The 27208-nt window shown below is 46.6% G+C and overlaps 1 protein-coding gene across 5 annotated transcripts; it reads right to left on the bottom strand.

The window, feature by feature from the left end:
• Positions 1–549: 549 nt before the first annotated feature.
• On the bottom strand, positions 550–27208 carry LOC111859474 (ras association domain-containing protein 7-like). 5 transcript variants are annotated; one of them, XM_023842176.2, is made up of 8 exons: positions 27010–27208; positions 26855–26920; positions 25438–25485; positions 5778–5932; positions 4606–5477; positions 2577–2742; positions 1951–2037; positions 550–812 (listed from the first exon to the last, which is right to left on the bottom strand). In XM_023842176.2, the coding sequence occupies exons 4-8, from the start codon at positions 5878–5880 to the stop codon at positions 781–783; spliced, it is 1260 nt and encodes a 419-aa protein (XP_023697944.2). In that variant the 5' UTR covers positions 5881–5932; positions 25438–25485; positions 26855–26920; positions 27010–27208; the 3' UTR covers positions 550–780. The 5 variants fall into 5 exon arrangements, with proteins under 5 accessions (XP_023697944.2, XP_023697945.2, XP_023697946.2 ...); XM_023842177.2 differs by lacking the exon at positions 26855–26920; XM_023842178.2 differs by lacking the exons at positions 25438–25485; positions 26855–26920.

The following is a 27208-nucleotide window of genomic DNA, read 5'->3' as shown; positions in this document are numbered from 1 at the left end:
TGAGATGTAATCTGTACTGGTTTTTATTATTACTACATGAACATGGCTTCAGTAGTCAATCCATTAATGATTGACTATGAAGCCCTCAGCTCAGTAAAGAATAATTGCCCGATGCCTCACCGGATTAATCCCGGCCTTTACGGTGTGTGTTTATGCACCAGAAAAGATTCAGCTGAACCCTGTTCACATCGTAAAGCAGACACCAGCTGAAGAGTCCGGACCTCTGCTGTAAACTTGACTGCATGGCCAACACTATATTTAATCTTTTGATTTTCCTCACAGCTGTTGCCCCCCCCCCCCCCTCACTCTTCATGCTCGTATCTCTCAGGATGAGAATGAGCGTCCATTTCCTCTGCCGATATCCCTTCGGAAAACCAACCACTATGGCTCTCGGCTCCCTGGGAAAATGTTGTTTGGCATTGTGACATTGAACTGCAAATGATCCGTGAACCGGCTGTCCTTTTGCTAAGAGGGCAGGACCAGGAGTGTGAGCCCACGCAGCTACAAAGCAAGTGTAAGATCTGAGAGAGAAGGAGCATGCAACTGGTCTGAAACTCAGTCATTCAACTTTATTATATACACGGAAGGTATATCATAAAAATCATAAAATATTTTACAGTAAATATATACTCCAAAATGTAACAAAATTCTGCAAATATATATATATATATATAGAATTAATAACATTTGTTATAATTAGAACAACAATTAGAACAAGCTGAACATTTAGGAAGGAATAAAGTTTACAGTGACCAACTTCCCAGGGCTGTGGTCTCTGTTCTATCTCCATGACGACTCCCTGGATGTCAGGACTGCAAGACACACAAAAATACCTAATGACGCTCCCGGTGTTTGGTATCATGGCACATTTTCTTGCTAAAACATCAGCACATCCTGGGTTAGGGGGACAAAAAGGGGCACAGGCAAGAAGCTTTGGGGATAGTGTTCCGTTACATCCCGACATGCCAGAGAGAGGGAGAGCAGGAAGGGAGGACAGGAGACAGATGGGGGATAGACAAAGAGGACAGGAGAGAGGCCTTTGTGGTGCCGGGCTGAGAGAGCAAATCGAATCTGGTTTGGTGCACTAGGAAACATATAAGATATTTGCTCCACAATGCGAGAGCCAGCAATTTGTGCCAGCTGAAGCCCTTTTCACAGAAGTGGACAGATCTGGAGACTCTCTCCTGTTCTGTGAGAATCCCTCATCTGTCATGTCACAGAGTGCGTGGACCCAGGCAGGAGGTAGAGAGGCGATCCAATCGGTGATTTCAGACTAGTGGAGTAGCAGAGGGGGACACCAATGGAGTGCGGCAGTCTCTGTAGTGAGCAGGCCGTAACTGACCGTACGTATCAGAGACACAGAATCCGTTGAGTCCTAGTTAATAAAAGGCACTGAAAAAGGCACTTAGACACCTCATATCCTAACTAAACTGAAGCCAGTAGGAGTCAGTGTGGTGCTTTCATCAAAGTCTTTTCCTTCTGTACGAGCAACTGTAGTTCAGGCTAAAGACAGCAGCTGCTGCTCCGAAGTGCTCAACCCACGTGGTGTTGAAAGGATGGAGAAAAAGCCGTGGCTATGTGAATTCGGCACCAGCGTTAGTCCACGGAGCTCCAGAAGTGACCGTGAGAGGGAGGACCGGAAACCAAACCAAAGTGAGTGGAACAGGGACGAGTCTCCATAGCCAGTCAGGGAAAGAGGTAGGAGGCAGAGGAGGAAATAAGTGGGGAAAAAAAGCTGGATGGTGATGTGGAGGACAGGCAAAAGAGCCTCCTGGCAGCTGCTCAGTCCCAGGAGCCCAGGTACAAGCACACCCTCATGCAGCTGTAAGATACCAGGGCAGGGGGGGTACAGGGAGGTTTGGCTCTGCGTGCGGCAAGTTCAAGCTGAAAGCTGGAGGCTGGGCAGGCGGACAGGCAGGCTGGGAGCATCAGGCTCTCACACATACACACCCTCGGGGTTCAGGCTGGACACCGCAGGGTTCTGCAGGTTTCGCGGGTGTCCCAGGAAGTGCTTGGCAGTGGGGCGAGACAGTGACTCTGTAGGGCACAGGGCAGAGTGTGAGAGTGGCCAAGGCTCACATTCATAACCTACTGCCAGGGGAAAACCGCTGATGCTATTTAACAGCACAAAAGCATGTTAGATAGACTAATGAGCGGCATGCTTTACATTTCACTCAAATCTCTCAATCCTTTTTTCCTTAATTAGTTTACAAAAGGGAAGCATCATCCTTTTTCCTATGAGAAATGAATGGCATTAACGTAATAACAGAAATGATTGGTTCTACTTTTCTCATTGTGCTGGTTCTACAGGGCAGCCAGAAACTGCTGTCTTCCTGATGGACAGAGAACATTGCACAATAAGGTACAGGTCAGGATCGCAGAGGACGCCAGTTCAGGTTTAGAACATACAAATCCAGACCAAGATTTTGTTTCAACCAACCAGTTGAGTATAAAGAGTCACAGTCACAGAGTACTCAACTGGTTGGCTGAAACAAAACTCTGGTCTGGATTTGTACTTTCTGAACCTGAACTTTCCATCTCTACAGGACTTAGTATGTCAGTGCATGTCAACCTACCACCATTGCTGTATCCATCCTGCTGCAGCTTGGCCTGCTCCATCTGCTCCAGGGGGTCCGTGTGCGAATTCGGGGGGGTGGGGGGAACTCCGGTCTGCTGGATGAACTGCTGCAGGTTGCACTGGCGGAGCTCCTTGTTCAGCTCGTCTATCTCCTCCTTCTTGGCCTGGCATGGCAGAGAGGGGGAAGAGACCGTTCAGACCCCAGGGGTCGATGGCATTCGGCTCTATATAAAACACTGACAGCGGAAGCCAAATACTCTGAACAAGCACAATAAGAACTTAATTTCATTAGTTACATGCTTAGAGGGATAGACGACCTCATCATCCAATAGAGCCATACGAACATCTGCCCCCCAGACCAAGATTGGCTCACCCCCCTCTGGGACTGGGACACTAACTAAATTTCCCAGAGGAACCTTCCCGAGGGATTAATAAAGTACTATCTATCTATCTATCTACTAACAGCGAGCTATACAGAACAGTCGAAGAATACCACAGAGCCCAGATAAACTCTTAAAAATCCATTAGATCTCTTAAAATATGTTGCAACATGTATTCATAAATGTTTAGTGATGTACTTCCAGTGTTAACCAAGCATTGCCGATGGCAATGTGAGGACATGAAACTCACCTTACACACTATCTACAGGAATATAAATTCAACAGAAAGTGGGACAATGGCCAAAGCAATAAACCTTCAAAACCTATAATGTGTTTGTCTGCTGCTCAAGTTACAAACTTACACTTTCACTTAAACTACAGTATCAGGTCCCACTTCCTTGTTAAAAAAGGACACTAACAGGAAGGCTGTGATAAAAGGTTATTATAAGCTAATCCTTCTCTCTCAGCAATGCTGTGTTCTACTGTGTTAGCAAACTTCCCCCAGTAAGTTACCTCCTGACTGCACACTCACACCCAGTTTATCACTATGCTTGGAATTGCAGATACATTGAACAAACTGCCTGTATGAGGGCTGTGAAACCGGGAGTGGGAAATTCTTTTACATACAGTATCGCCGACGTCATTCCGTCTATGACCTTGTACACCAGACTGGCTGCAGGTCAGTTTTGGCCACAGGGTGGCAGCAGCACCCACAATTCTGATGCATACACTATGCCGAACTTCAGAGAGCAAAGACTTATTCTGCACTTACTAAGCATATTACTAGATCATCTCCCCAGCGAGATAATTCACACGTGTCATTTTAGTGCAGTAATTTTTAGCTTGAAAATGGTTGAATAATATAAGGCGAGAAATAGATGACTTCATCAGACATGGAAAATAACTAACAAAAATCTGTTGCTTATCACCCAGAATTCTTATTATTAGTGAAAATTTAAAAATGAACTGCCATGGAAACCACAGAGTACTGCTTTACAACACTGGGCTGCTGCAAACAATTCAGTTGAAGTATAACTCAGATTCAACAGTATGTGCAATACTTTGGACCCGGTGTATGTTCCATATTTCATGCTCTATGTTCCAAACCCCACATTCCAGGTTCCGTTTTCCATGTTCCACGTGCCAAACGTGAGCCCGAAAAAAAAAATGTAGCTCAGATTTCCATAAACAAGGACAAGTATTTATCCAGCAACTGAGCCTGTGAACAGAGGCGATACTGGATATGTGTCTGTTACACAGAGGACACATAAAACGTGCTCCACATGAGACCATGAACACCTGAGCACCTGAACTGAGAAGGCGCCATTCTGTTACAGCAGATTCATACTCCCTGTCCTTGTTCTGATCTGACTGCGATATTCACACAAGATCACACTCATAGAAAGCCATGCAATCAGGTTATCAGGACGACTCGGCTCGTTGAGCAAGGAATTGGAAGAGATAAAGACTTAAGGCACCAAAGCATTATAATGTGCTTTGAAAAAAGAAAAACTGACCTTGAAAGATCTGTAATGTTACTATTCACCAATATAAACAGTTGCACAGTTTGCTGAATTCGAGTAAATACACCGCACACACTTCACATGCATAACACGCAACCTCCTGCAGCATCCCTTCCCCGCTCACCTGCAGCAGAGTCTCTACCCGCCCCAGTGTTTTTTCTGCCTCCGTCAGCGAGGCCTCCAGCTCCACCCCCTGATGCTGCTGGCTCTGTAGCTCCGCCCTCACGGTGTCCAGCGACGACTCCTCCCAGTGCGCCTCCTGCTGAATCTCACGCTCCAGCTGCGCAGAGTGGGCGGTGCAGTCGTTCAGCCTGCGGCCGCAGTCGTCTAGTGAGGAGTGCAGCTCAGCCAGACAGCGCCGCAGCCCTCGCTCCCGCTCCGCCTCCGCATGCAGTTCCTCCTCCCAGGCGGCCTCTTGGGCCAGCTCCGCCTGGTTGCGCCGCGCCTGCTCCTCCAGCTGCTCCAGCTTGTCCTGCCGGGGCCCTGGCCCCGGGGCCCTATCACATTCTCGCACCCTCTCCTCTACAGTCTCCAGCTGCACATCCAGAGCTTGCAGCTTTTCCTGCTGTTGCAATATCAGCCGAAACACCTCCTCTTTGGACGTGCCAATGGAAGGGACAGGGCCAGGGCCAGGCACAGGGCTGGGGGCTGGGCCGGGCAGGGGGGGGGAAGCCCTAGCCTCCGGGGAGTCTCTGGGTGTCTTTTTAATCTGTTTTACTCTGCTCTGGGGTGAATTTGCGGGACCCAGATTGAAGGTCAGTGACTTCTTGGGCTCCCGCCTCCGCAGAGTCACTGGCTCGGGTGGCTTGGGCAGCGTGGGACCTCGGTCCGGGCCGGGCCCCTCGCTGCTGCTCGGACCCGTGCGACGCAGGAAGAACTGCACCTCCTTGCTGTGCTGCCCCAGCTTGGCCAGCAGCTCCAACGGTCGCTCATCGGCCAGCAACTGCCGCTCTGTGTCCCGCAGCTTCTGGATCAGAACGTAGCGGCCCGTCTGACCTGCAGTTTTTGGTGGGGACACACATTGGGTTCAGAGAGAAACAAACAGATCTGTCTTGCCTTCTCTGCCTATCTCTCATTCACTCTTTAGCTTTTCCCGTGCAAATGGCAGCACATGTGCAAAGCTTTCATTAAGGCTACTAATAAACCTCAACATGAAATGACAGGACCGGCAGATGTTGCTCTGTGGAAGGCGTGGCTGCTTCCTGAGCAAACTGAACAAATCAAATTGAGCCGTACTGAGTAGAAGAGGTAGGAGGAGCCACCTGGGACAAAGGCAGAGTGGATAAGGAGCCTTACCAATGGCCTGGGCCAGAGCGATGACCACATCCTGGCAGGACGTCTCCTGCGACAGGCCGCACACCACCCGCACCACGCCGTCCACCCACACCTTGAGCTCCATCTGCGACGCGGTGCTCCAATCGCGCTCACCTCCACATGGCACCGGGCCCGACCTGCAGGGACGGGGCAGGACGAGGTCACTGAGGTGCAGTGGCGTGGCAGAAAGGTGGGCGAACCGCAATGGTGACGGGAACGCAAAACCGATGCGATGTGGTCGAAAACGTGGCCATATCTGCGGCGATTGACGTGGCTCTCCGGCTGCCTCTCCTTAGTATTCTGCGGCGACGCGTTTGCAGAGGTCCCGTTTGGGAAGTTCTCTAAATTACCACAAAGAAACTACCCTCTGCTTCCAAACAAAACACATACACTCATAACATTAATGCAGTGTGACTGCCAGCTGGACCTGGCCTCGTTCAGAGCAGTATGTGGAAAACCTCAGTTGAATTTGGTAAAAGTGATCACCTTTCAGCACAAACCTTCTGCCTCTAGAAAATTACAGTTTGAATCCACCAAATTATGGACTTACTGAAAGTAAGGTTTTATTTAAACTGTACTCACATTAACTCCATAATTGCTATTCTTTACCAAGTCCCCGATTATTTACATTTTTTTCAACTCTTCATCTTCATACTATTGCTTTTCATTTTAAATATATAGTTATACCATAGTTTATCACTTTTCCACTTTTATATGAAATGATTCTTTTTAAAAATGCTGTACAGGATGAAAGTTGACTGATTACAAACAGAACAGAGCACTAATGGCTGGCTCAGAATCCTCTGATCATAGAAATTTATAGATTGTAGTTTATAGATTATACATTCCATTAGGACATGAAAGTGGGACCAAATGCTTTTCTTTGTTTTGAAATGCAGCAAACTTGAATCCACAGAGAAGGAACATGGAGAACTTTCAGTGGGACCTAATTTTCAAAGCTTCATTCCCCAAAGGTTTTTCAGCATCACCTTTCATAAATTCATATGTCTCGAATGCACCACACCACTCAAACACAGCAAAACAACGTCACCGGGCAGCAGGTCATTTTAAAGGTCACTTAACCAAAAGTAATGTTTTGCTCTGAGTAATGACCCGGTGTCCAGGCTCACACACACCGCAGGCTAGCAGCACCGATTACTGTGGTAGTGCCTGAAGGTTTGACGAAGTAAAAGAAGGTAAACACGAGAAGCTTTGGACAATGTGATGGAGATTCCATTTCTGTCTTGTGACTCCCTGGAAGTCGGTATCAGTCAGCGTAGAGGAGAAGGAATGCTACCTTACAGGACTGTGAGAAAGGAGCTGGAGACAAACCACCTTTTGTCTCTGACGGAAATGTACACACACACACACACACACACATACACACACACACACAGACGAGACACAGACGGAGACGCCTCGGCACGGCAGCCCCATTGGTCTGTCTCGCTAAGCCGGGCACACGTAATATGGCTGGAATGTCAACACTGCTCCATCACCTGACAAAATGAGAGATGTGAACCTGTTTACTATGCAAACCTTGACATCCTGACTGTCCACATGACTCATAATCTATGAAATCAACATTTTCCTTTGACATGGACCACAATCAAAAATCTTAAAAAAAAAAATCATCACTTTATTAATCCCTGTGGGGAAATTGTCTTTATGCCTCCCACAACTTGCTCTTTGTAAGCAAGCTGTCCATGAAGGGCAGCCACCTGTAGCAGTGCCCAGGGAGCTGGGGGTTAAGGGCCTTGCTCAAGGACCCACAGATGAGCTGAGGCTGGGTTTGAACAGGCGACCTCGTGATTACAAGCACACAGGTTTAGCCCACTGAGCCACACGCTGCCCCTAAAAAATAAACTTAAAAAATAAAACAACCAGTACAGTGCTGGTCAAAAATATCTTCTTATGGGTTCCATAACAGTCCCACAAACGTGCCACATCACACACAACATGTCAGGCCTGGTTCTCCAAACCCAGCATGCCTCTTAACTGCAGGTGCTGACACTTTCGTTCCCCGGGGCCTGTGATCTGAGGGGTATCAGACTAAGGTGTAGTGCTATGTCAGCTGAATAGTGTAATTCTGTGTGAGCTGAGTACAGTGTGATCCTGTGCGAGCTGATTACGATATGATCTTGTGTAATCTTTTGTGAGCTGATTACTGTATGATTCTGTGTTATCTTGTGTGAGCTGATTACTGTATGATTCTGAGTGAGTTGATTGCTGTGTGATCCTGTGTGACATGGTTACTTTGTGAGCCGAATACTGTCTGCCCTGTGATCCTGTGTGAGCTGCTTACTGTCTGCCCTGTGATGTTGTGTGAGCTGATGACTGTCTGCCCTGTGATGCTGTGTGAGCTGATCCCTGTCTGCCCTGTGATGCTGTGTGAGCTGATTACTGTGCGCCCTGTGATCCTGTGAGCTGATCACTGTGCGCCCTATGATCCTATGTGAGCTGATCCCTGTGTGCCCTGTGATCCTGTGTGAGCTGATCCCTGTGTGCCCTGTGATCCTGTGTGAGCTGATCCCTGTGTGCCCTGAGATGCTGTGTGAGCTGATCCCTGTGTGCCCTGTGATCCTGTGTGAGCTGATCCCTGTGTGCCCTGTGATGCTGTGTGAGCTGATCCCTGTGTGCCCTGTGATCCTGTGTGAGCTGATCCGTGTGCCCTGTGATCCTGTGTGAGCTGATCCCTGTGTGCCCTGTGATGCTGTGTGAGCTGATGACTGTCTGCCTTGTGATCCTGTGTGAGCCTAATACTGTCTGCCCTGTGATGCTGTGTGAGCTGATTACTGTCTGCCTACTGATGCTGTGTGAGCTGCTTATATTCTGCCCTGTGACCTTGTGTGAGCTGATCACTGTGTAGTATGAGGTGTGCAATTTCGTTTATCCACTCCTGTATATTGGGTGGTGTGTATTGTACACTATGCCCTCTGTAGACTGTTTGCATTGTGTACTGTATTCTGTGTTGAGCACGTGTTCAGTATCTGTCTGCTCCCCTACAGTGTATCCCCCGCAGCCCTTGCAATGACAATGATTAACTGCATGGCATTCCTGTAGCCTCTCACACGCACACACACACACAAAAGCACACAGAATTCCTGCCCTTTGCCTTCAGGACAATCTTTCAGCAGCATATTAATTATTAAAATGCTAGGACCAGGAAATGGCTCTAGATCACTAGGCTAAATATTAACCATGATGCTAGCTTTAGCTGTGGGTGAAAAACAAATTGATTAACATCCAGAATGGAACAAAGCAGCAAGCAGGAAAACACCCCATGCAGCATTAATGTTAATATAAATACGGCATCATCAATCAGAGCAGACTGCACTAAAGTTTGTGCTCGTCCTGGGTTTGAAATTACTTAATTGAGTGACACAGGAAAGTGCTCCTGACAGGCAGAAACCAGCAGGGCGGAATTCAGCAGGGTTTATGTGTGGAACACGCTCTTCACTTTAGTCACGCCTTGGACGTAGCCCAACTTTTGCCTACACACTGTAGTGGTGATGCATCCTGCAGTCATGCAGTACAGAGGTGTTAACACTGACCCACCCGTTTTACCCTCGTTTACAGCAAAGGACATGCAGGCCCTAAGGTGGGGGGAAACCTTAAATAGTACTCCTGCATTATGGAGTTACAACACTCTGGTAGTCAACTCTGAAATGCCTTGTTCAATGGTATAACTGCAACCCCCTGATGAGATCTTTTGAAGTGCTGATATTTCAGTAGCCAGTGTGGTTTTTGTAACGGATGGCCCACATCCTGGGTGGTACGAAGATCCATCCATTAACGATGGGCCAGAGGTAGCAATAACAGAAGTGGACACTTAATTTCCCTGGACACTAAATTTCGCTACGTTTTGTTTACAGCACTAATTAAACTGTTGGATAATGCAGGAGGTCACCGTGCTTCCACATTACATAGCTAGAAGCTCAGTCAAGCGCATTCACATCTACACACTGCCCCCTGCTGCTGTGGCTGATTTATCATAAGCAGCACTTGCACTTCCTATCATGTACAGCACCACCGTGCAACACAAAAACACTCAAGAAAAGAGAAAAATAACAAAAAGTGATCACCTGGAAGTTTATCGATGCACAGCAGTAAAAAAAATCTACATGGATTACATTCATAACCATGTCATCTTTGGTGGAGTTTTTCTTAATGGGACAAAAGCACATCTGACCTGCAGGTGATCTCTCAGTACATAGCATGTCCCAGGATGGCAGAGTGATGGGGCACCTTAGAGCAGTGGGTACAAACAAATTCACCAGTACCAGCATTACTGCGACGGCGTCCACCATTCCTGAAGTGTTCTTGTTCTGTACAAACTATTTGATGTAAGAACTTGCCAAACAAAGACACGGTGTTCAAAGGAGAACTTAAAACACAGAAGCACATAAAAATGGAGGAAGCAGCCCGCTGGTCAGGAACAACTTCAGAGGGACTTTGGACAAGGTAGGAGGGTGCAGAGGAAATTGGATCAGAGAACTGTGGATAGATGCAAAAAGACTCTTAAATGCCAGACTTCTCTGCCATAAAACATGCTGCTCATAAAGCCAGCGTTCATTTTAGGCTGGAAGCTTTTCTCCTCCAGGTTGTTAGACTAGGTCTGCGTGCTATGGGCTGCCACGCAAGCCATGTGCAAGGCCACCTGCCAGGACATCGTGTTCACCATGGCCACCCCCCCTCCCCCGAATCCCCCCTACCTGCACTCAGTTTCCACAGAAGAGCCCAAGGCCTCTGCTGGGTCTTATTAATGCTCCAACATTTGGAAACATTTGTTCCTGGGACGCACGCAGATTGCTAAATAGGCTGTTTGGTGTCTCACTACAGAGCCTCACTTCATGAATAATACATTTCCCTGCATGTCCGGCTGGGACAAGGCACCAGGACCCCATGGAATGTTGCTCCTTGGAATCCCCCCCAACCCTCATTGTATTTCAGGGTTTGATACAAGCAGAAATAACTCTCCTGTGTGTTAGTCTCTCTTTCAATTTTCTGGATGTTTAGTTCTTTGGGAGTAAAGTGGGCATGAAATTAAATAGCTTCAAACTTTTCAGGAATTAATTGATTAAGAATGGAATACCCCACTGAAGGGGACTAGCGAAGACCTGCATGTAACAGTGAGGTCAGCCATAGTGCTCTGACAGTCTAGTTCATACTCAGTCACTGACGCATAACCATTGTCCCAGTGTGTGACTCTGACCTGTACAATGACTAAGAAATATGAACGTTTGATGTTTACGCCCACACACCCCCCTGGGACCGTGGATCATTTGGCATGGCAAGGACAGGACATGTCCGGGTCACAGGTGTGGTTAGTGTTACAGGGGGCTCTGGCCTGCCAGAGAGCCCAGCCCCAAAATGCTCCACCATCAGTACTCCACCACTAATGAGCCTCAGTAGACAGAAGGTCCATTTACATTTATTTATTAAGCAGACACTTTTACCCAAAGCTAGATACAAGTAAGGCAGATAGCACAGCGACAAGGACTTAGGGGTGGTGCCTATAGTTAGGGATACATGTGATAGCAGCTATAAGAGAACATCACCCAGCAATCCATGAAAGTCACCTGGCTGCAATGTGAGCCCCTCCCAGCCCTAGTGGGAAGTCATCTTCCTGGAAAGTGGACTTAACACTGGCGAGGTAATTAATGTGACACTGGCAATGGACTGGTGCCTGCCTTCCGCTGCCCTGCTCCCAGTAAGGTCCTGGGTTCTCCTTTAGTCTTTACAAAAACAAATCTTCTTGACAAAAATTCTGCCAAAATGGTAATTTGAATGTAATCGGTCAGCGATTTTTAACCAAACTGAATAAAACTATAGCTATTAAGATAAACAGAAGTAGACTATTATCACTTTGTCAAGGCCGGCACACTAGCATGATGACAAGATAGAGCGAATTGAGTAATATGGTTTTCCTGTAACATACTTAACCATGTGAGCAGCATGGTGGAGAGTTAAAAGGGCCCCCTACATACAGACTGCAGCACGCCCTCGGGGCCTGTTGCTACCGCTCATTAGCTCCGGCCTGTAATCGTACCCTGCCGGTGTGACTCAGCACCCATCACCCTATCCAGTGAGCACACGCCTGGAGTGAGCACCGGCACTCCCCTAGCCTTGCACAATGGCGCCGCTCGTCTAAAGGAAATTAGCTTGTCAAAGCCAGATGATGGGGTGGCTGACATGGGCAACCATCATTTACAGTCAAGTACTCTCCCGAACCCCCACGAGGTTGCTGCTGTGCTGGAGTAACGTAACGGGTCTGGCGGCCGATGATAACCTCCGAGACCTGCCAGCTGCTCTGAGACCCAAATGAGGCTCATGTTCCAAAAATCAGACCCAAATCAGAGGCCCGGCCCCAGACGTTCTCCCGAGACGTAGTCCTGCTAAGCTGGAGGCCCTCGATCATGATTGGGGCGAATGCTGTACATGAGCCTGGCCTCATTATTAATTTAGCGGTTCCTTTTAACCGCCTGCCGTCATGAAGTAGTAATGGGTATGTGAGTGGTGTGGCAAGGAAGGTATCTGGGCTGACTGCCACGAACGAAAGATTAGATAGATGGATAGATGGATAGATAGATAGATAAACCCTCTATACTACTTTCAACACTGACTGCCGCTTCCCTAAGTTGCCTGATGTCACTCAGCCACATACCACCAGCTTTTTATTGGGATTCTGTTAACTACACCTACACTAAGCTGCTCAGCTGGACATCCTCACAAGGGCTTCCATGACAACCCCACTTCCAAGTGTGGACAGTGCTTTGGGTCACTGCACGCATGATGAAAGAGAGACAGGACTGATAACCCAGCAGGGTTCTGGCTGCTGTTCTCTCCGGTAAGGGACTTGGGTGATTCATTGAGACAAGTGGACGGACAGATGTCTTTCGGGACAATGTGAAGCTACATGCAGCTTCTCCAGGGCATGAGGGGGGTGCTGCAAACACTGAGTTTCCATGCAATTACTCAGGGGTGGGGCTTAGGGGCACTCCAACACCACGGCAACAGAAGCCTGCAGGTCCTGTCAGTGAAAAATTACACCCCTGTCACGCCTTCATCCTCCTTAAAGCGGAAATTTACAACTTTAGTCGTTCCAATGAAGTTCAAGCTGCTTTAGAATGTTGATAAGTGCACCAGATGCGGGGGTGGGCCAGCAGATCTGAATTACTGAACATGAGAAATCAGCAGGTGGGACAGCTTCTAATCTACATTCCTGTGTGTGTGCATGTGTGTGCGTGTGTGTGTGTGACACGTTGAGTTTTGAGAAACATTGTTTGACATTATTGGGACCATTTTTTCTGTCCCCATAAGGGAAATAATTTTATAAAAACCTGTAACTTCAATCAAACAAGTAAAAATGCCAAAAGTCTTGTATTTTGTTTGTTTACTTATGGTTAAGGTTAGGACTAGTTAGAGGTTAAGGTTGTCATTGTTGAGATTAGGGTTTTTCCCATGGAAATGAATGGAGAGTCCCCACAAAGATATGAATACAAATGCGTGTGTGTGCGTGCAGGATTCTCCGGTGTGAGTCCCCCCCTCTCAGCGGGCGATGGCCGTATGACACTGACTCCCACGTTCTACTCATCACTCGCACCCGTCAGTAGTTGCTTAGCTACATCTGCAGCCTGTAAGGGTCTCTCAGCTTCCACTGATTTTAGGGACTTGGTCGGCGTCTAATATCACCATTTTTTTATACATTCTCGCAGGTCAAAATCTAGCAGACCAGTTCAGGTAAAGCATCTTTCTCAAGTTCCACATTTGATATTCGAACGAGCAGCCCAAGCCCGAGTGCAGTTCCGTAATCGTGAGCCACACTGCTCCCAACCCCAGAAGGAGTCTGGGGACAGGCCCGCCTTTCGTAAACAGGCACCAGAAGGACAGAGGAGCAGCGTGTTAGTGCGTGGCAGGCAGCACTGGGGATGTTTCAGTGCGGTAAACCTAAGGCGGATGAAAAAAAAGCAGGTGATTCAAGACACAAACATCTGGAGGAATTTCCATTGCAAAACTGCTGGTTAGCCAAGGAAGACTCCTGCAGGACACAAAAATGCTCTTCACATAGTGGAAGGTTGTTGAATGAGAAGAGTAGGCATAGTCCAGGTAGTGGAGGCCACATCTCATGGTGTTTTTGGCAACGGGGGAGGTGACGATCCTCACCCTCTGTCATTACAGGCGGCTTGTCAGGGATTCCACCCACCCCTCCTCCAATCAAAGTGGCGAAGGCACCCCTCTCAAAATTTATGAGTCTGTTGCAGAGACTGGGTGTGTATGTACAGGCCCTGGAGCAACGGGGGCTGGGTCTCGGCTGTTTCATCTCCCCCTTGGGGTGTGGAAGGGTGGGGTTAGCAGGCGCCGCAGGAGACGCGACTCCTGGAGCATAACATACTTTGCACCATTGTTTAAGTGCGACCAAGAAAAATAACTCCCAGCCAAGTCTCGTTTCACACGCTTGTGGCGTCTGTGATTTATCTCCAGATGTGAATTTTCAGATTTAAGCTAAAATTAAAATGTAATGGAAGATCCCGGGATCACAGTTGTACATAATTTCAAATAATTTCGACTAATTTTTCTTATATAAAGCACCCTTACTAACACAGGTACACATATAAACATGAACAGTGCACTCTGCAAGCAGGAAAAGCCAGAAGACAGCAAAGGAGTGGAACAAAACTCCCTTTCATTGGTCGAGCACAGGGCTATTCAACCTTGATTCCAAATCCAGGCCATGTTTTTAGTTCTCGCAGGTTAGTTAGTTTAATAATTACGGATTCTGATTGGTCACGGAGGCTTCACATCTGGCTCACAGGTAACGGAAGGCTAGAAAATCAGCAGGGCTTGGACCTTGAGGACCGGGAGTTGCATAACCCGGGTCTAGCAGAAGAAAAAACAGGTACAGGGGTACAAGATTCCCTGGTCACCCACCCCTCATTCTACTCATGTCACCAGTTCAACTGGATTTCCAAAGCTGAGAGGAAACATAGACAGAGATGTTTCTCAAAACACATTGTCAGGTACCAACATCTTCAGAGTGTTTGACAGCCTGTTGAAAAAATGACTCATCACGGTGTAGCAGCACCGAGAAGCTTCACCCGTAAGTCAACACGGGCTTTCAGAGTGGCTAACGTGGAGGGAACTGCTAATCTTCAGGGGTGAGCTGATCGTGTAACAATGTGTGTGAATTCTCCAGAGCATTTTATCTGTCCCACACCTGCTGACACTGCCAGTTCTAACAAGAGTGTAAAACAGGTAAGCCTACCTTTAGATAATGTCCTTTATGGGTGGAGGTTTGACCAGTTGGAAAAACGTAAGAATGACAACAGAACTGGTTGACCATGGCAATAAAAACCTGCACCAGAGTCATATTTTCTAAACAGATGACAATATTGAAAAAAATTGGAATACACATGTGTACCGGTAGGAGAACCTCAGCTGCATCTAGTTTTGGAAAAAAAATTAGAAGGGACTCCCTTCATAATGTGGGCCTGGTTCTCAGTCTGACTTTTTAATTTAACCCTTTAAGAGATGCTCTGTTCACAGCACAATGTGTGACCAGCATGACATGAAACAGTAAGTACAAATAATCTAACTTTTCCTGAGTGGGTGAAATATCGAACATTCTATTTGGAGTGAAAAATCAAGCATTCCGCTATAACCAAAAGTCACTCATTGTGTCAAAAGTAAGATTTGCGGGGCTGAAGCAGAAAGACTGTAGCCCAAGAGCAACGGATGTGTCAGGAAGCGCAGAAAGCGAGAACTTCTTTATCTGGACCACAATCAAACAAAATAGAGCATCATTGTATGATGTGGCAAAGCCTGACACAGAGGGAAAACCCATCAACCTGAAGGCATGTTTTCACACCCAATAACTTCCCCTTAACTGAAAATACATGAGAAAATATCCTTTTTCAGATCACCTATGGGGAAACACATATGCTTTGCAAACTACAGACTTCGTCACAGAGGCTAATCATCCCAAAGTCAACAGTGGACTACGAAGCAGAAGAGGAGAGCAAGGGAGACTTGACTTCCTTATGAGGACAGGATGAGCCTTGTGAGCTCACCCCTACCCACCAGCCCACAATGCAGTCCCACTCTGGGGGGTCAGCGAGCCTGACATCAGCAGTCTACACCAAGAACGAATCAAACCAGGCCACTCAAAAGCAGGGTTGTGGCATTCACCTTTAACCGTGAATCGGAAAATTTATTTGCTTTTCACCTTCTCCAGAACACTAACGTAAAATAAACAGGCCTAAAAGGCAGGAAAACAATTGTCCAGGTTGAGGCATGATGACAAACTTGCTGCGTTAGCCCATGCAACAACAGAAATCAAATGACTAACCAAATATCTGATCTCTGAGTGAGCAAGCAGCACACAAACTTAGTGCTGCAGGCTGTACTCTCCATGCTAGACGATGCTTTCGGATAAATGAAGTCGACTGAACACAGCCTCATCTTTCCCAGGCTAGCAGTTGGAAGTGTGACCATTTAAAAACAAGCTAGACTCGCTTAAGAAAGTTCTCACATCATCACCTCGCCTAGATTTCCTCAGAATTTAAAACGACACACCTGCCTCTTTAGTTTAAGGACTTTAGTCATTTGAACATGGCGTGTCGTATAGCTGATAGCAGTGAAACACAGCACACAAAGTCGCTATCACTGGAACCGGCGCTGCCGCGGGAACATAACGCTGAATGGCGAGTCTCTGTGAGCTCTCCATTGAGTGCTCTGTTTGGAATGCGCTTCGCCCTCGATAGCTCCAAGCTCCAAGCCACAAGCTGCGTGCTAACAGGTTGATTTAAAGCCACAGCGTCGCAAAAAACGACCGACAAACCAGCCACAAGGAGTGGCGAGGCTTACCTGCCACGGAAATGTCCCCTCGTTTGTATGCTGGGCTCCTCTGCCCCCCACTGCCCAAGCTGGGTCTGGAGAGCTGCCTTTGAGGGCTTCCTCGATGGGACGAGAGGGATACCCGCGGGGGGAGGGTAACCTCAGCCAGCCACGGAGGTGGGGGGCGGTAGCCGTGAGCGGGCCGGGGCAGGGGAGGGGGGGATCGGCCCGCCACGACTCTGGAATGCAGCCGTCCTGGGATTCTTTAAAGCAGCTGAGAGCGACCTGTGGCCATATTGCCGAGAGGCCAGGAATCTGTGTGTGCTTCCCTCTCTCACGCACTCTGCTGATCAACCCACCCAGGTTCACTCTGCTCCCAAGCCTTGCCCCTCCTCCTTTCCAGGTAGGAGTGTCTCGCTTTCTCTCTCTCTCTCTCTCTCTCTCCTGTTTTCCTCCTCCCTCGCCTGCATTTCTCAGCTGTTACCCTGTCCCATCCCCTGGCCGCCTGCGTCCTTGCCCATGCTAGAGGAGTGTGGCGGCGGACGGCAGTTTACGTAACCCCGTAACCTGAGCGGGGGCGGTCCACAGAGAAGGGAGCTGCCGGCCTCCTGTCACAGGTGCATCCAGCTATGTAAACAGCACCTGGTTAGGTCTAGGAAAATGCTTCCTGGATGAGGTCATCATCAATGTCACCAACCGTATGCTGATACACCAAAACTGGGAGGAGCCGTGTGCGTAGACCTAAGCCTTTCCGGTTATCGTGGCCCTGCAGTGCATTAAAGGGACTGAGAGCAGATCACACACATGAACAGGCTGGAGTCGGTTCTTACACCCTTCTCAACACTCGGTCCCAAAAAACAGGTGTGACCTCCTCCATTGTGCCATTTATATATCTTGATAGTTATTCTGGGTTAAGCTGCATCCGCAGTGGTCTAATTAAGCATAACTATACACTTAATAACAAGCTGAAATTAAAATATATACATCTGCTTCTCAGAATCCATAAGCCCACTGTTACCTGGTTACTGGATCACCGCCGCTTCATGGTAACCATTTCCATAAACTGAGGATCTGACACTGGTGTTCAGTGGTGAGACATGCCAGTGACCCAGGACCCGAAACAAAGAGGAACAGGTACGGCAGAGGAAAGTCCCTGGTTCTGAGTGAGCCGAGACTGCCGCAGGCAATGACACGGGGCACAGCCAGACCGCCTGGAGGTGATTTCGCCCGAAACGAGGAGGAACTGTGCAGACCCCATGGCTCACAGGGTGCCGAGTTACTACCCGGCACAATAATGTTGTCATGGCAGCCCTGGGGTAGCCAGACTCCCCTGGCCATCCATGGCTCTTTCATCTATTCCCAAATGTTTGGCATCACCTTCCAGGCATTCTTGAAATCTTTTTCAACCCTCCCCCCTCCCCCCATGAAGCCAACACACCCCCACATTTTTCCTCATAACCCAAGCATTGTGAAGATTAAAAAAAAAATTGGTAAAACTACTTCACAGTAACACATTGGGCCCATGAATGGAAAAATACATAAATCCCTTCTTTAAACTAGCTGGTGGGTGTGCTCCTGGGCTGATGATAGCTAAATAAACGTGAACTACAAAAAAACACACTCAAGGTGACAGTAATTCTTCTTTGATTTACACAGGAAGAGGTTTATGACAGCGGAACAGCTGACTGGAGCACGTTTCCGTGGCAATATCTCAGGGGATTACATTACCGATGTTCTCTTTGTACCTGGTCTTATTATTCACCATCATGTCAATGGCTTGAATAGAATATGTCCCCTCCTCTTTAAAAGTCTCCGGACCCCCCCCCCCCCCAAAAAAAAAGTGATTCAAATGATGAACATCGTCTAACAGGTTAAAGCAGGACAGAAAGGGAAAATTTTCTTTGCCATACTAGCCGTAAACCAAAAGCCCCTCCAGCCAGATGCAGGGTAGTTTTGCTCTTTTCGTTCCAAAGACGTTTGAAAACAGCCCTTCTGTGTCATTACAGTCCCTAGATTACAGCTGCCTCACATTCTAGCTGTGATTCATGTATTGAGAAACACTGCAGTTTTTAATTGGATAATTACAACCATTTTATTTAAATATAGATTGGCTAACAAAAAAAGGAATTCTTTGTTTTTTTCACTACAAGAAACAGCCAAATGAGAAAACTCTGCTATACCACATTTATAATTTAACATTCATGTTTCACCACAAATATAAAAGGTAGTATTTTCCTTTTTTTTGTGCTCTTCACAGGGTTTTACTTCAGTGATAATGAAAATTTTATTCCCAAAAAAGAGAGAAAACTCTGAGTGCACATTAGCCTACCAACACAATGTAGGCCAGTCCACATGTCAGTATCAGATAACCCTACCAGGTAAGAGGGCTGCTGAGGAGGACTGGTAGGAATTCCGGAGATCTTTGTAGGCAGACCTCATTCCCAGGTCTTTCCCCACCGCCATGTGGGGTCAACACGCGCTAGCTGTCACCCCACAGCTCCAAAACGCAACGGAAGATTGCTTTTTTCTCTCAGAGGATTCAGGCTGAATTTCAGGGTGACTAAGCCTGAATCTCAACTGGCTTTCAGAGAAACGTCCTTTTCTGTGGCTTCCTGGGGAAGTAGTCATCTCGCCTTTCAAAGGCCCACAGAGAAAGCCGCCCTGAAGAGCCCAGGTTATGTGTGAACCCCTCCCTCCACCCCCCACCCCACCTCAAGGCAGCAGAAGAGCAAACATTGGGCTCAATGGGCAGGCTCACAATAGCACAGGAAGGCCACAGGCATGACAGGGGTTTTCAGAGTCCGGCAGACGAAACTACTCTCTCCTGTAACTTTGCCATGTTTGTGGAAGTGATTTAATTTGAGTAAAAGGGGTGGGGGGGGGAAGGTTTCAGGCTTTTTGAGACAAAAGCTCTGGGGTAGGGAGAAAAAAATATATAGGCTGCAACAGGTGAATAGCATGGGAAAGTTGGAAAACCTGTGAGAACAAAGGGAGAGAAACCAAGCCTTCTCAGCTGGGAGCTCCTCCATGCTCCTGCTGCCTGCCCCCTCCCCTCCTCCTCTCTGAAACCCTCCTTCTTTCCTTGGCCATAAACTTACCCAAACCCTGGCAATAAACCTAACCTCAAACTTCCCAGTGCCGCTCCTGCTGTACGCCTCAAAGGCACCGACGCACCCCAGTGCGAGCCAATGAGGACAAGCCGCACCCGGAGCAGGCTGTCAGGCAAGTACGGAATAAGTCTGAGAGCTTCAAACTTCCTCTCAGGCCAAATATCATAATCCTCCTACAGCTGCTGTGAACCCAGAAGGTGTTACATTACAACGTCAAGCCTAAATACCAGCCCAGCAGCCAAAAAATGATTTTGTCACTTCAGAAAGCAAATAAGGTAACCTTCATAAAGCATGCCTCTTTAGAAACCTGAAACTAAGTGGCCAATAGGCCGAGTTTCCCACACTAGCAAAGCCATAAGGTTAACATGCAAGACATCTGAAAATAGGCCCATTGTGTGAGCTCATTTGGGTGTGTGTGTGGGGGAGGGAAATAAGAACTGGACGTTGAATGAATAGCTGTTGATGTGGGGCAGGCACCGATAACCTCGCCATTCAGGGAATTTTTGACTCACTTCAGCTGGAGCCACCATCCTGTGCATATTACCCAAATCAGGAATTTCAGGATTTTCCTGTCCTAAGCGCTGACATTGCAGGCGGCAGGCGGCCCACTGTTGCCCGACAATTACATCATCATGAGGATGCAGAATGAACAAGGGGGATCAGCCTGGCATGACATCATTCCTACTGACCGCACTTTACACCTTACATTTTATAAAAGCACCATCATTTTCTTTGCATTGAATAATGTTAGCATGCCCAGGGGCCTGGGCAGTCAGTCAGCCTCGGACCTCCAGGGTTCTTTCATCTCCAAACTACAGAGTTTCTGGTTCCTCTCCTCCATAAATGTCTGGCATTTTCCCTATTCCTTATCTACTTGTATCATGAACTACTTCTGCTTCTATGTACTAATACTATATTGCTGAAAGGCACTATATGAAACAGAGTGAAGTGAATCACTCCTGAGATACACAAGAAGAATAAGGCAGCTGTTAATGTTGCAGAGTACCGGTCCAGTCCAAATCTCAGAGGGAACAAAACTTACAGGCTGCTCGGTAACAGTTGTACCTAACACTCTCTGTCTTTTACTCGATGCATATTTAACATGCATACTATCTGAGACAACATTCCTCGGGTTTAAGGGAAGACGGGGAATGGACAAAAACACACTATCCATAATCATGAATGCCAATAGTGCTGGCTGCAATGCCACCGTTTTCTTCTCACGGAGGGACGTAGGCGGGCCAACCCTGACACGGGTCCGCCTTTCATGCGCTCTGTGATCAGACAGCACCAGGCACAGCGAATCACCAGGCAGGCTTTGTTTCCCTGTGCACTCTATCAGCAGCCAGAAAGGGGAACCTCACACTGGGAGTGTTGGGCCTGCAGAGAAGGTGCTGCTCTTGCTGAGCTGAGCACCTGAGAGGCCATCACGAAAAAAAAAAACAATGCACTGAGGCATATTTCTAAATGCGACGCTTGTTCTGTCTACAGAAGGGAAAATCAAAATCCACTCTGTCATCAAAGTCAAAAGTAAAAGGAATATTGCTTGGATCAAAGAGGGAGAGAGAGGGAGTGTGACCCTGTCAAAGAAGAGAGCTGGAAGCCATGGAGTAATGTACCATTCAGACATCGCGGCTTTACAAATGCATCTGATCCAGCTTTGAAAACAAACCATAAAATGCACAGACAAAACTCCTTGCCAGGTGCTTTTTCACAGAAAGCTTTACACACCACACCTGAGGGCACGTCCACCACAAAAGTTTTTCTTCAATAAATTCAGGGAGGCCTAGTAACACCTGTCTCTCTAATACGCTTTTTACTCAACACTGCATTCAATTAATTGGCAGATGAGTGACTTCCTAGGGCAATGTGATGCCATACAGTGCCTGCAGAAAATACATATGAGAATCAGAGGTAAAGAAACCGTGTTGCTTTCAGGTTTATTAATATAAATCCATGAGCATCTCTGCCTGAGGTAATATTCAGTATGACAGTGACCCAAAAAACAAACAGAGCTGACAGAAGCACATGTACCACCAAGAAGTAATTCAGCATGGAAATTTATGCAAAGACGTCCTACAGCAAGTTTATCTGGACTTATCTGGCAATGGCTTGGCTGTGCGAAGCGTCGACCCTAAGTGATAACATCTGACCTCACACAATACCAGTGAATGGCTTTCTCACAACAAATCCAGTGTTCCCATGGCTACCAGCATGGGTCATATGACCTATAGCGTCACTGAAGAGGTCATCCAACAGGGCTAACAGAGCCCAGTGAGTGGGTCTGTTGGCAAGGGACACGTGGCCAAGAATGTGTGGGGGGGTTACAACAGGAGATCCTTGGTGAGAGGATAAGGAAGAAGAGGGACGTGGTCACCACCAGGGGCAAGAGGGTCTGCTAGTAAACAGATCAGAGTGGATGTGCTGTCTAGCCCAGTGTTTCCCAGTCCGGTCCTTGTGGACCCACAGCAGGTCCATGTTTTTGCTCCCTCCAAGCTCCCTGCAGTCCACATGTGCAGTGTGCAGTGTCTGTGGGTCCCCGAGGACCCGATTGGGAAACACTGGGCTAGCCACTTGAGCTCCCTCCTGACCAGTCTCACCCTGCATCCCTTATCTCCTCCCCAGCTCAGCCCACACAGCAGTCGCCAGCAGAGTAACTGAGGCCCACAGAGGATTCAACAGCAAGTTGTCATGTGCCTTTCGCTAGCTCTAATTCTGGAGCTTTTCGGATCTTAAACAGTCATGAATTCCACAGCACACCAGTCGCCTGCAGCCATGATATCTCTGCCTTTGGCATCCCCTCCTACGCAGTTCTGCTTCAGGCAAACTTTGGACCAGACCGCAGGTCACATGAAAAGTCTCTCATGTAGCAATCGCTATAACTTACGCACTGCTAATTAAGATTTAACTGACAAGCTGCAGTAGGGACCTCATCTTCCCTTTACCACAATCATTACATTAAAATGTATACAACTATGGAAGCTTAAGGCATAAAAAACAACTTGCTGCAGAGCAGAGTTAAAAAAAAAAAAACAGGTTCACATACTCACCTTCTGAACGGCTGGGTCCTGACTGAGTGAAAAAGAAGAAAAAGAGCGATGGCAAGCGTCCCGCTACGCGCGCGGCAGTGTACACATGAGCCTGCGCGCGACAGCACAAGAGTGGAGAGAAAGAAGTGAAGCGGGGCCGCCGATCTCTGTCACCTTGGAGACGGATGCTTTTTCAAAGGGAGCGGCCAATGAGAACCACCGGCGATTGTGTTCAGACAAAAGGCCACGTGACGGTCGGGCTGCTTTTGTGTGGAACAAAAAAAAAAAAAGGAATGAAGGGAAATATGGACGACTTTCGAGAAAAGTGTGACCGAAGGCCAGCAAACCAACACTTATTCTTTTTGAGCTGAGCCAGATTCCACTTCACTCTGGTTCTGTACAGCTGGTTTGACCCCTGCTGTTATTGCCTTTCCCACCAGCCCTACTCACAGAACACCACCATGTTACACCTATAAACATGGATCCTGGTACTCTCCCACAGCCAGCCTGGTAATCAGTGTACCTTTCTCATTCTTATCAGCAGGTGCTGACATACCTTCCTGTAGCACAGGGCACAGAAAAGCCAGTCCACCAGTGTTCCCACTCTTTAGAGTTCAGAGCCTTACAGGCCATAAAAACCAGAGTCAGATCTGTTGATCAGTCAAAAGTAGAACAGGCCAGACTTTGATTGCAATCATTATTCTGCAAACAAATACATTTTTCAAGTACAGCCTCTTAACAGTGACGTTTTTTTTAACAACACTTTTAAAAGATATCTACTGGGAAACAGAGATGCTGGATCTTCACAGAAGTCTCATTTATAACCTGAAACATCAGTCCAGCTTGAATTAATAATATATCAACTTTTTTCCTTGAACAACATAAAATGTGGGCATATTGTTCCTTACATGGTTACAAAGTGCAGAACTTTTACTATAACACCAAAAAATTAAAATACCACAGTTTGAAGTTGCCTTAAATGCAAGAAAAAATGCAGGGAGATAAGTCTCGCCGAGGTCCCAGAAAAGTTGGGTATCTGACATACAAGGAAGACAATGAACAATTCATTTATGTATCGACACGACTGAAACACTATATCAGGAAAAACAGCTTGTATTTTACTGGAATGTTCAGATAACACACAGATGAAAAGTTAGAGCGGAAGACAGCTGCCCTTCTTTCTGGGACTGTCATTCAAAAGCAGAGAGATGAGTCACTGCTGATGGGTTGATAAGGCAGCCGTATGGTACAATGTTCACTAATGAATGACACACACTGAAGGGCCATACAAAGAACTAACAAAATCCAAATCCAGAGTGCAAGTGCACTGGAATGTCAAGCCACATGGGAAAAGGGCAGGAGTATCTAAAACTCTTGGTATTTAAACAAATCTGTTACATGAAATCTCAAATTCACGCTCCTTAGATGCTGGGCTCTAGAATACGACGTATATCAAAGCAAGATGGTGTTGAGGGTTGGTGCCAGTCTGCACCTGACAGTGTACACACGGGCGCATGTGTGTGGGAGAGAGCTCGTGCCATCTCCCGCTGGCACATAAGACTTTTCTTGTTTTTGTTCCAGAGGTCAGCTGGACAGATGACTCACTCTGGAAGGATTTTGAGGCAGAGGCCAGCACAATTCGATAAACAAGTTTCACAGCATTCCATTCAGCGTGTAAATAGAAACCCGTAAAAAAAATCTTTTAAACAATGGATGGGTATTCACATTCAAGGATGACAAAGATTAAATTGCCTTGCTTATTGCAGAGAGCATAGCATGTATGCTTTACCTAAATTTTAAATACCAGTGACAACCCCTCCCTATTCATTTCAGTGTTCCACCATCCTTTCTATTTTAAATCTGGAGCCATAGTGCTGGTAAAGGACTTTTCATTGGAAACCATGCCCAGTGATACTGTAGATGAACAGGAAACTGCACTAGTTTTAAAGGATGGATTATCCATTACAGATCATAAAACCTAAACCCAAGTCAGCTGTCCTGAGCCCTAAAACCACAATGAGCCTATTATCCGCTTCCATTTTCACCAATGAATTAAAAAAGTTTGTTCTTTCTCACACCAAACAACCTTATTTTCTGTTACTTGTGTTTTAAGTGTTGTTACTGTCTTGTCCCTTCCCTAACCCTGTCTGTCTCTGAAAAGGGGAAATTCCCAACATCCTCTGCTTCCGTATCATATGTTCTGTTTTAATTCCCACCCACAATCTTCACACAATATTTTAGTAAGTTTAATACACGTTATGTTACTTAATTGCTATTATGTTTCCGAACACCAGAATGATGTAAAATATCTAGATGTCTAGGTAAATTATATTTAAAAGACAATCAGTATGGGAATTCATCTTTTCCCAGGTCACTTCCCAGTACAATTCAAGAAATCGTCTGCCAACAACGTGAGAGCCGCACATAAGTACGATGCCGCAAAACTTAAGCGACGTTAGCGGAGCGGTGCGAGCCGCGCGCGCCTCCCCCTCACTCCCGGCTGCAATGTGTCTTGCATCAACCCCCGAGAGGTACCAGGAGCAGAGCGATTGTGATATCAGCACGATCACTGCGAAATCTCTGCCTTGCACAGCGACACTCGTGTATGAATCTGTGGTTGTTATATTTACTGTATGACAAAAAGGGCTGTTAAGTTCATGCACTCACCGAAAACCAACGCTGTCCGCCACACAGTGTAAAAGGACAATCCGTGACCTACAATGATGAGCTGTGTTAGTTTTTTTTCAATACCGTACATAACAAACATATGACAGAGTATATATAAACACGTACAGTCATACAGTGTGTATATATAAATATATGGAACTATTTTCGTAAAGTTAGGCTGGCTATTAATCGTAAAGTTTAGGGAAATGGCATACATTTGTCTGCCGCTCTGTTATACCACTTAACATGACCATTTATTACTATATAGTGCATGAAATCTTGATTTTCTATGCGTAATCATATTTACATTCTTTTCAGTTACGCTCACGTCTTAAAACTTTTCACACCTATAACAACGTGCAAAACTTTTCATACTCCAGAAGATGACAAATCACCCTCAATGCATGTAACAGTTCTATTATCCTGTAAGTATCCTGTAGGGTTTGCAAACTACACCAACGTTTTTGATGTGCCTAATTTTTGGTTTATAATGGAATAATACAGATTTGCCATTAGATTTGTTACGTAAGCGGTCTGAAAGCGTGATTGTCACGCCAGATGCGTGAGAGTTGGCAGACCTGCAGCCGTCTCTGCGTGATATTACAACGTCACTACTGAACTGTCCGTACTTTTTAATAGCTTCGAAAACAGCTAGGCTATTGTAGGTGTAGCTCAAGTAGACAATTCCGCTAACAACACAAACGACAAGGGTTCAAATACTAGAAAATATACATAAATTCGAACCCTTCCCTGTTCTGTAAAACGCTTAGTTTAAAAACGTCAGAGTAAAACGAGTCAAAATGAACGGACGTGGACGGCACGTGTGGGAGAGAGGAGCCTGCGGCGATGGAGTAAGTGTTCGTGTTGCGCATGCGCGCAGGTGGATGCGTAGATTGACAGGCTAACAGACGTCACGCAGCGTATATTTTACAAAATTAATCACCTTCCAAAGTACTTACAATACTAGCCATCCTAACCATCACACTGTATAATTATATAACCCAGCAAAGTTTCAAATGTTATTAAGCAGTAATAACGCTACCTCCCCCAAACAGATGTCAAGATATGTCGCAGTTATTTTTAATCTCAATTTGCAAATACTTAAAATAGACTACAGTAGGTTAAAATACTAAGTAAAATAGAGATGATTAAAGTGAGCTTTGTCGGTATCGTCTCTTGTGGCTATAGCGAAATATCTTATTTTAAACTTTATTTATTAAACAACTATACGCTTCCGATAAATCGTTCGTTTTTCTTGCTGGCTGTACTGCCATAGCATAACTTTATAGCTCACAGCTGAGTATGCGCTGACAGCCTACACTCTAGACTCTACAGTACTTAAATGTTTAAAAAGTCTTTACAAACTGATACAAAATATTCCCATGTTTCTCAAATTTACTGGTTATGTTTTACCAACCGAATAACGACGAGACGTCAAGGTCTGTCTGTCAACCTCTTTCACAGTTTCAGCACCAAAGACGGTCTTGAGTAAAAGAAAAATGAAAATAGTTCCCTCAGAATTGTATTTTCACTTAAACCTTTCATTGAATAAAATAAAAACTTGCACTTTACCTTGTTTTTTTCTGCCTATAGAAAGGACCGTGGTTGTACTTCTATAAGATACGCCTGAGTGGCTGTAGTGTCCGAGCGCCTCTTAATGCCTCTTCTCTACCGTTTACTTCCGGACAGCTTCACCTAGCAACAGGTTTCGTCCTGCCATGGCAACCAAAAACAACCGCACGAGCTCTCTACCCGCGCGATAACGCATGTG

This window comes from Paramormyrops kingsleyae, chromosome 13 (genome assembly GCF_048594095.1).
Source record: "Paramormyrops kingsleyae isolate MSU_618 chromosome 13, PKINGS_0.4, whole genome shotgun sequence".
Classification (NCBI taxonomy): Eukaryota; Metazoa; Chordata; class Actinopteri; order Osteoglossiformes; family Mormyridae; genus Paramormyrops; species Paramormyrops kingsleyae.
This window is presented reverse-complemented; position numbering and strand designations above follow the sequence as displayed.

Coding starts and splice junctions, on each gene's coding strand:
- LOC111859474 (XM_023842176.2), bottom strand. CDS start 5,880: ATGGAGCTCAAGGTGTGGGTGGACGGCGTGGTGCGGGTGGTGTGCGGC. Junction 2,743..4,605: donor GGGTAGAGACTCTGCTGCAG/GTGAGCGGGGAA, acceptor CTGCCATGCCAG/GCCAAGAAGGAGGAGATAGA. Junction 2,038..2,576: donor GGATGGATACAGCAATGGTG/GTAGGTTGACAT, acceptor TGTGCCCTACAG/AGTCACTGTCTCGCCCCACT.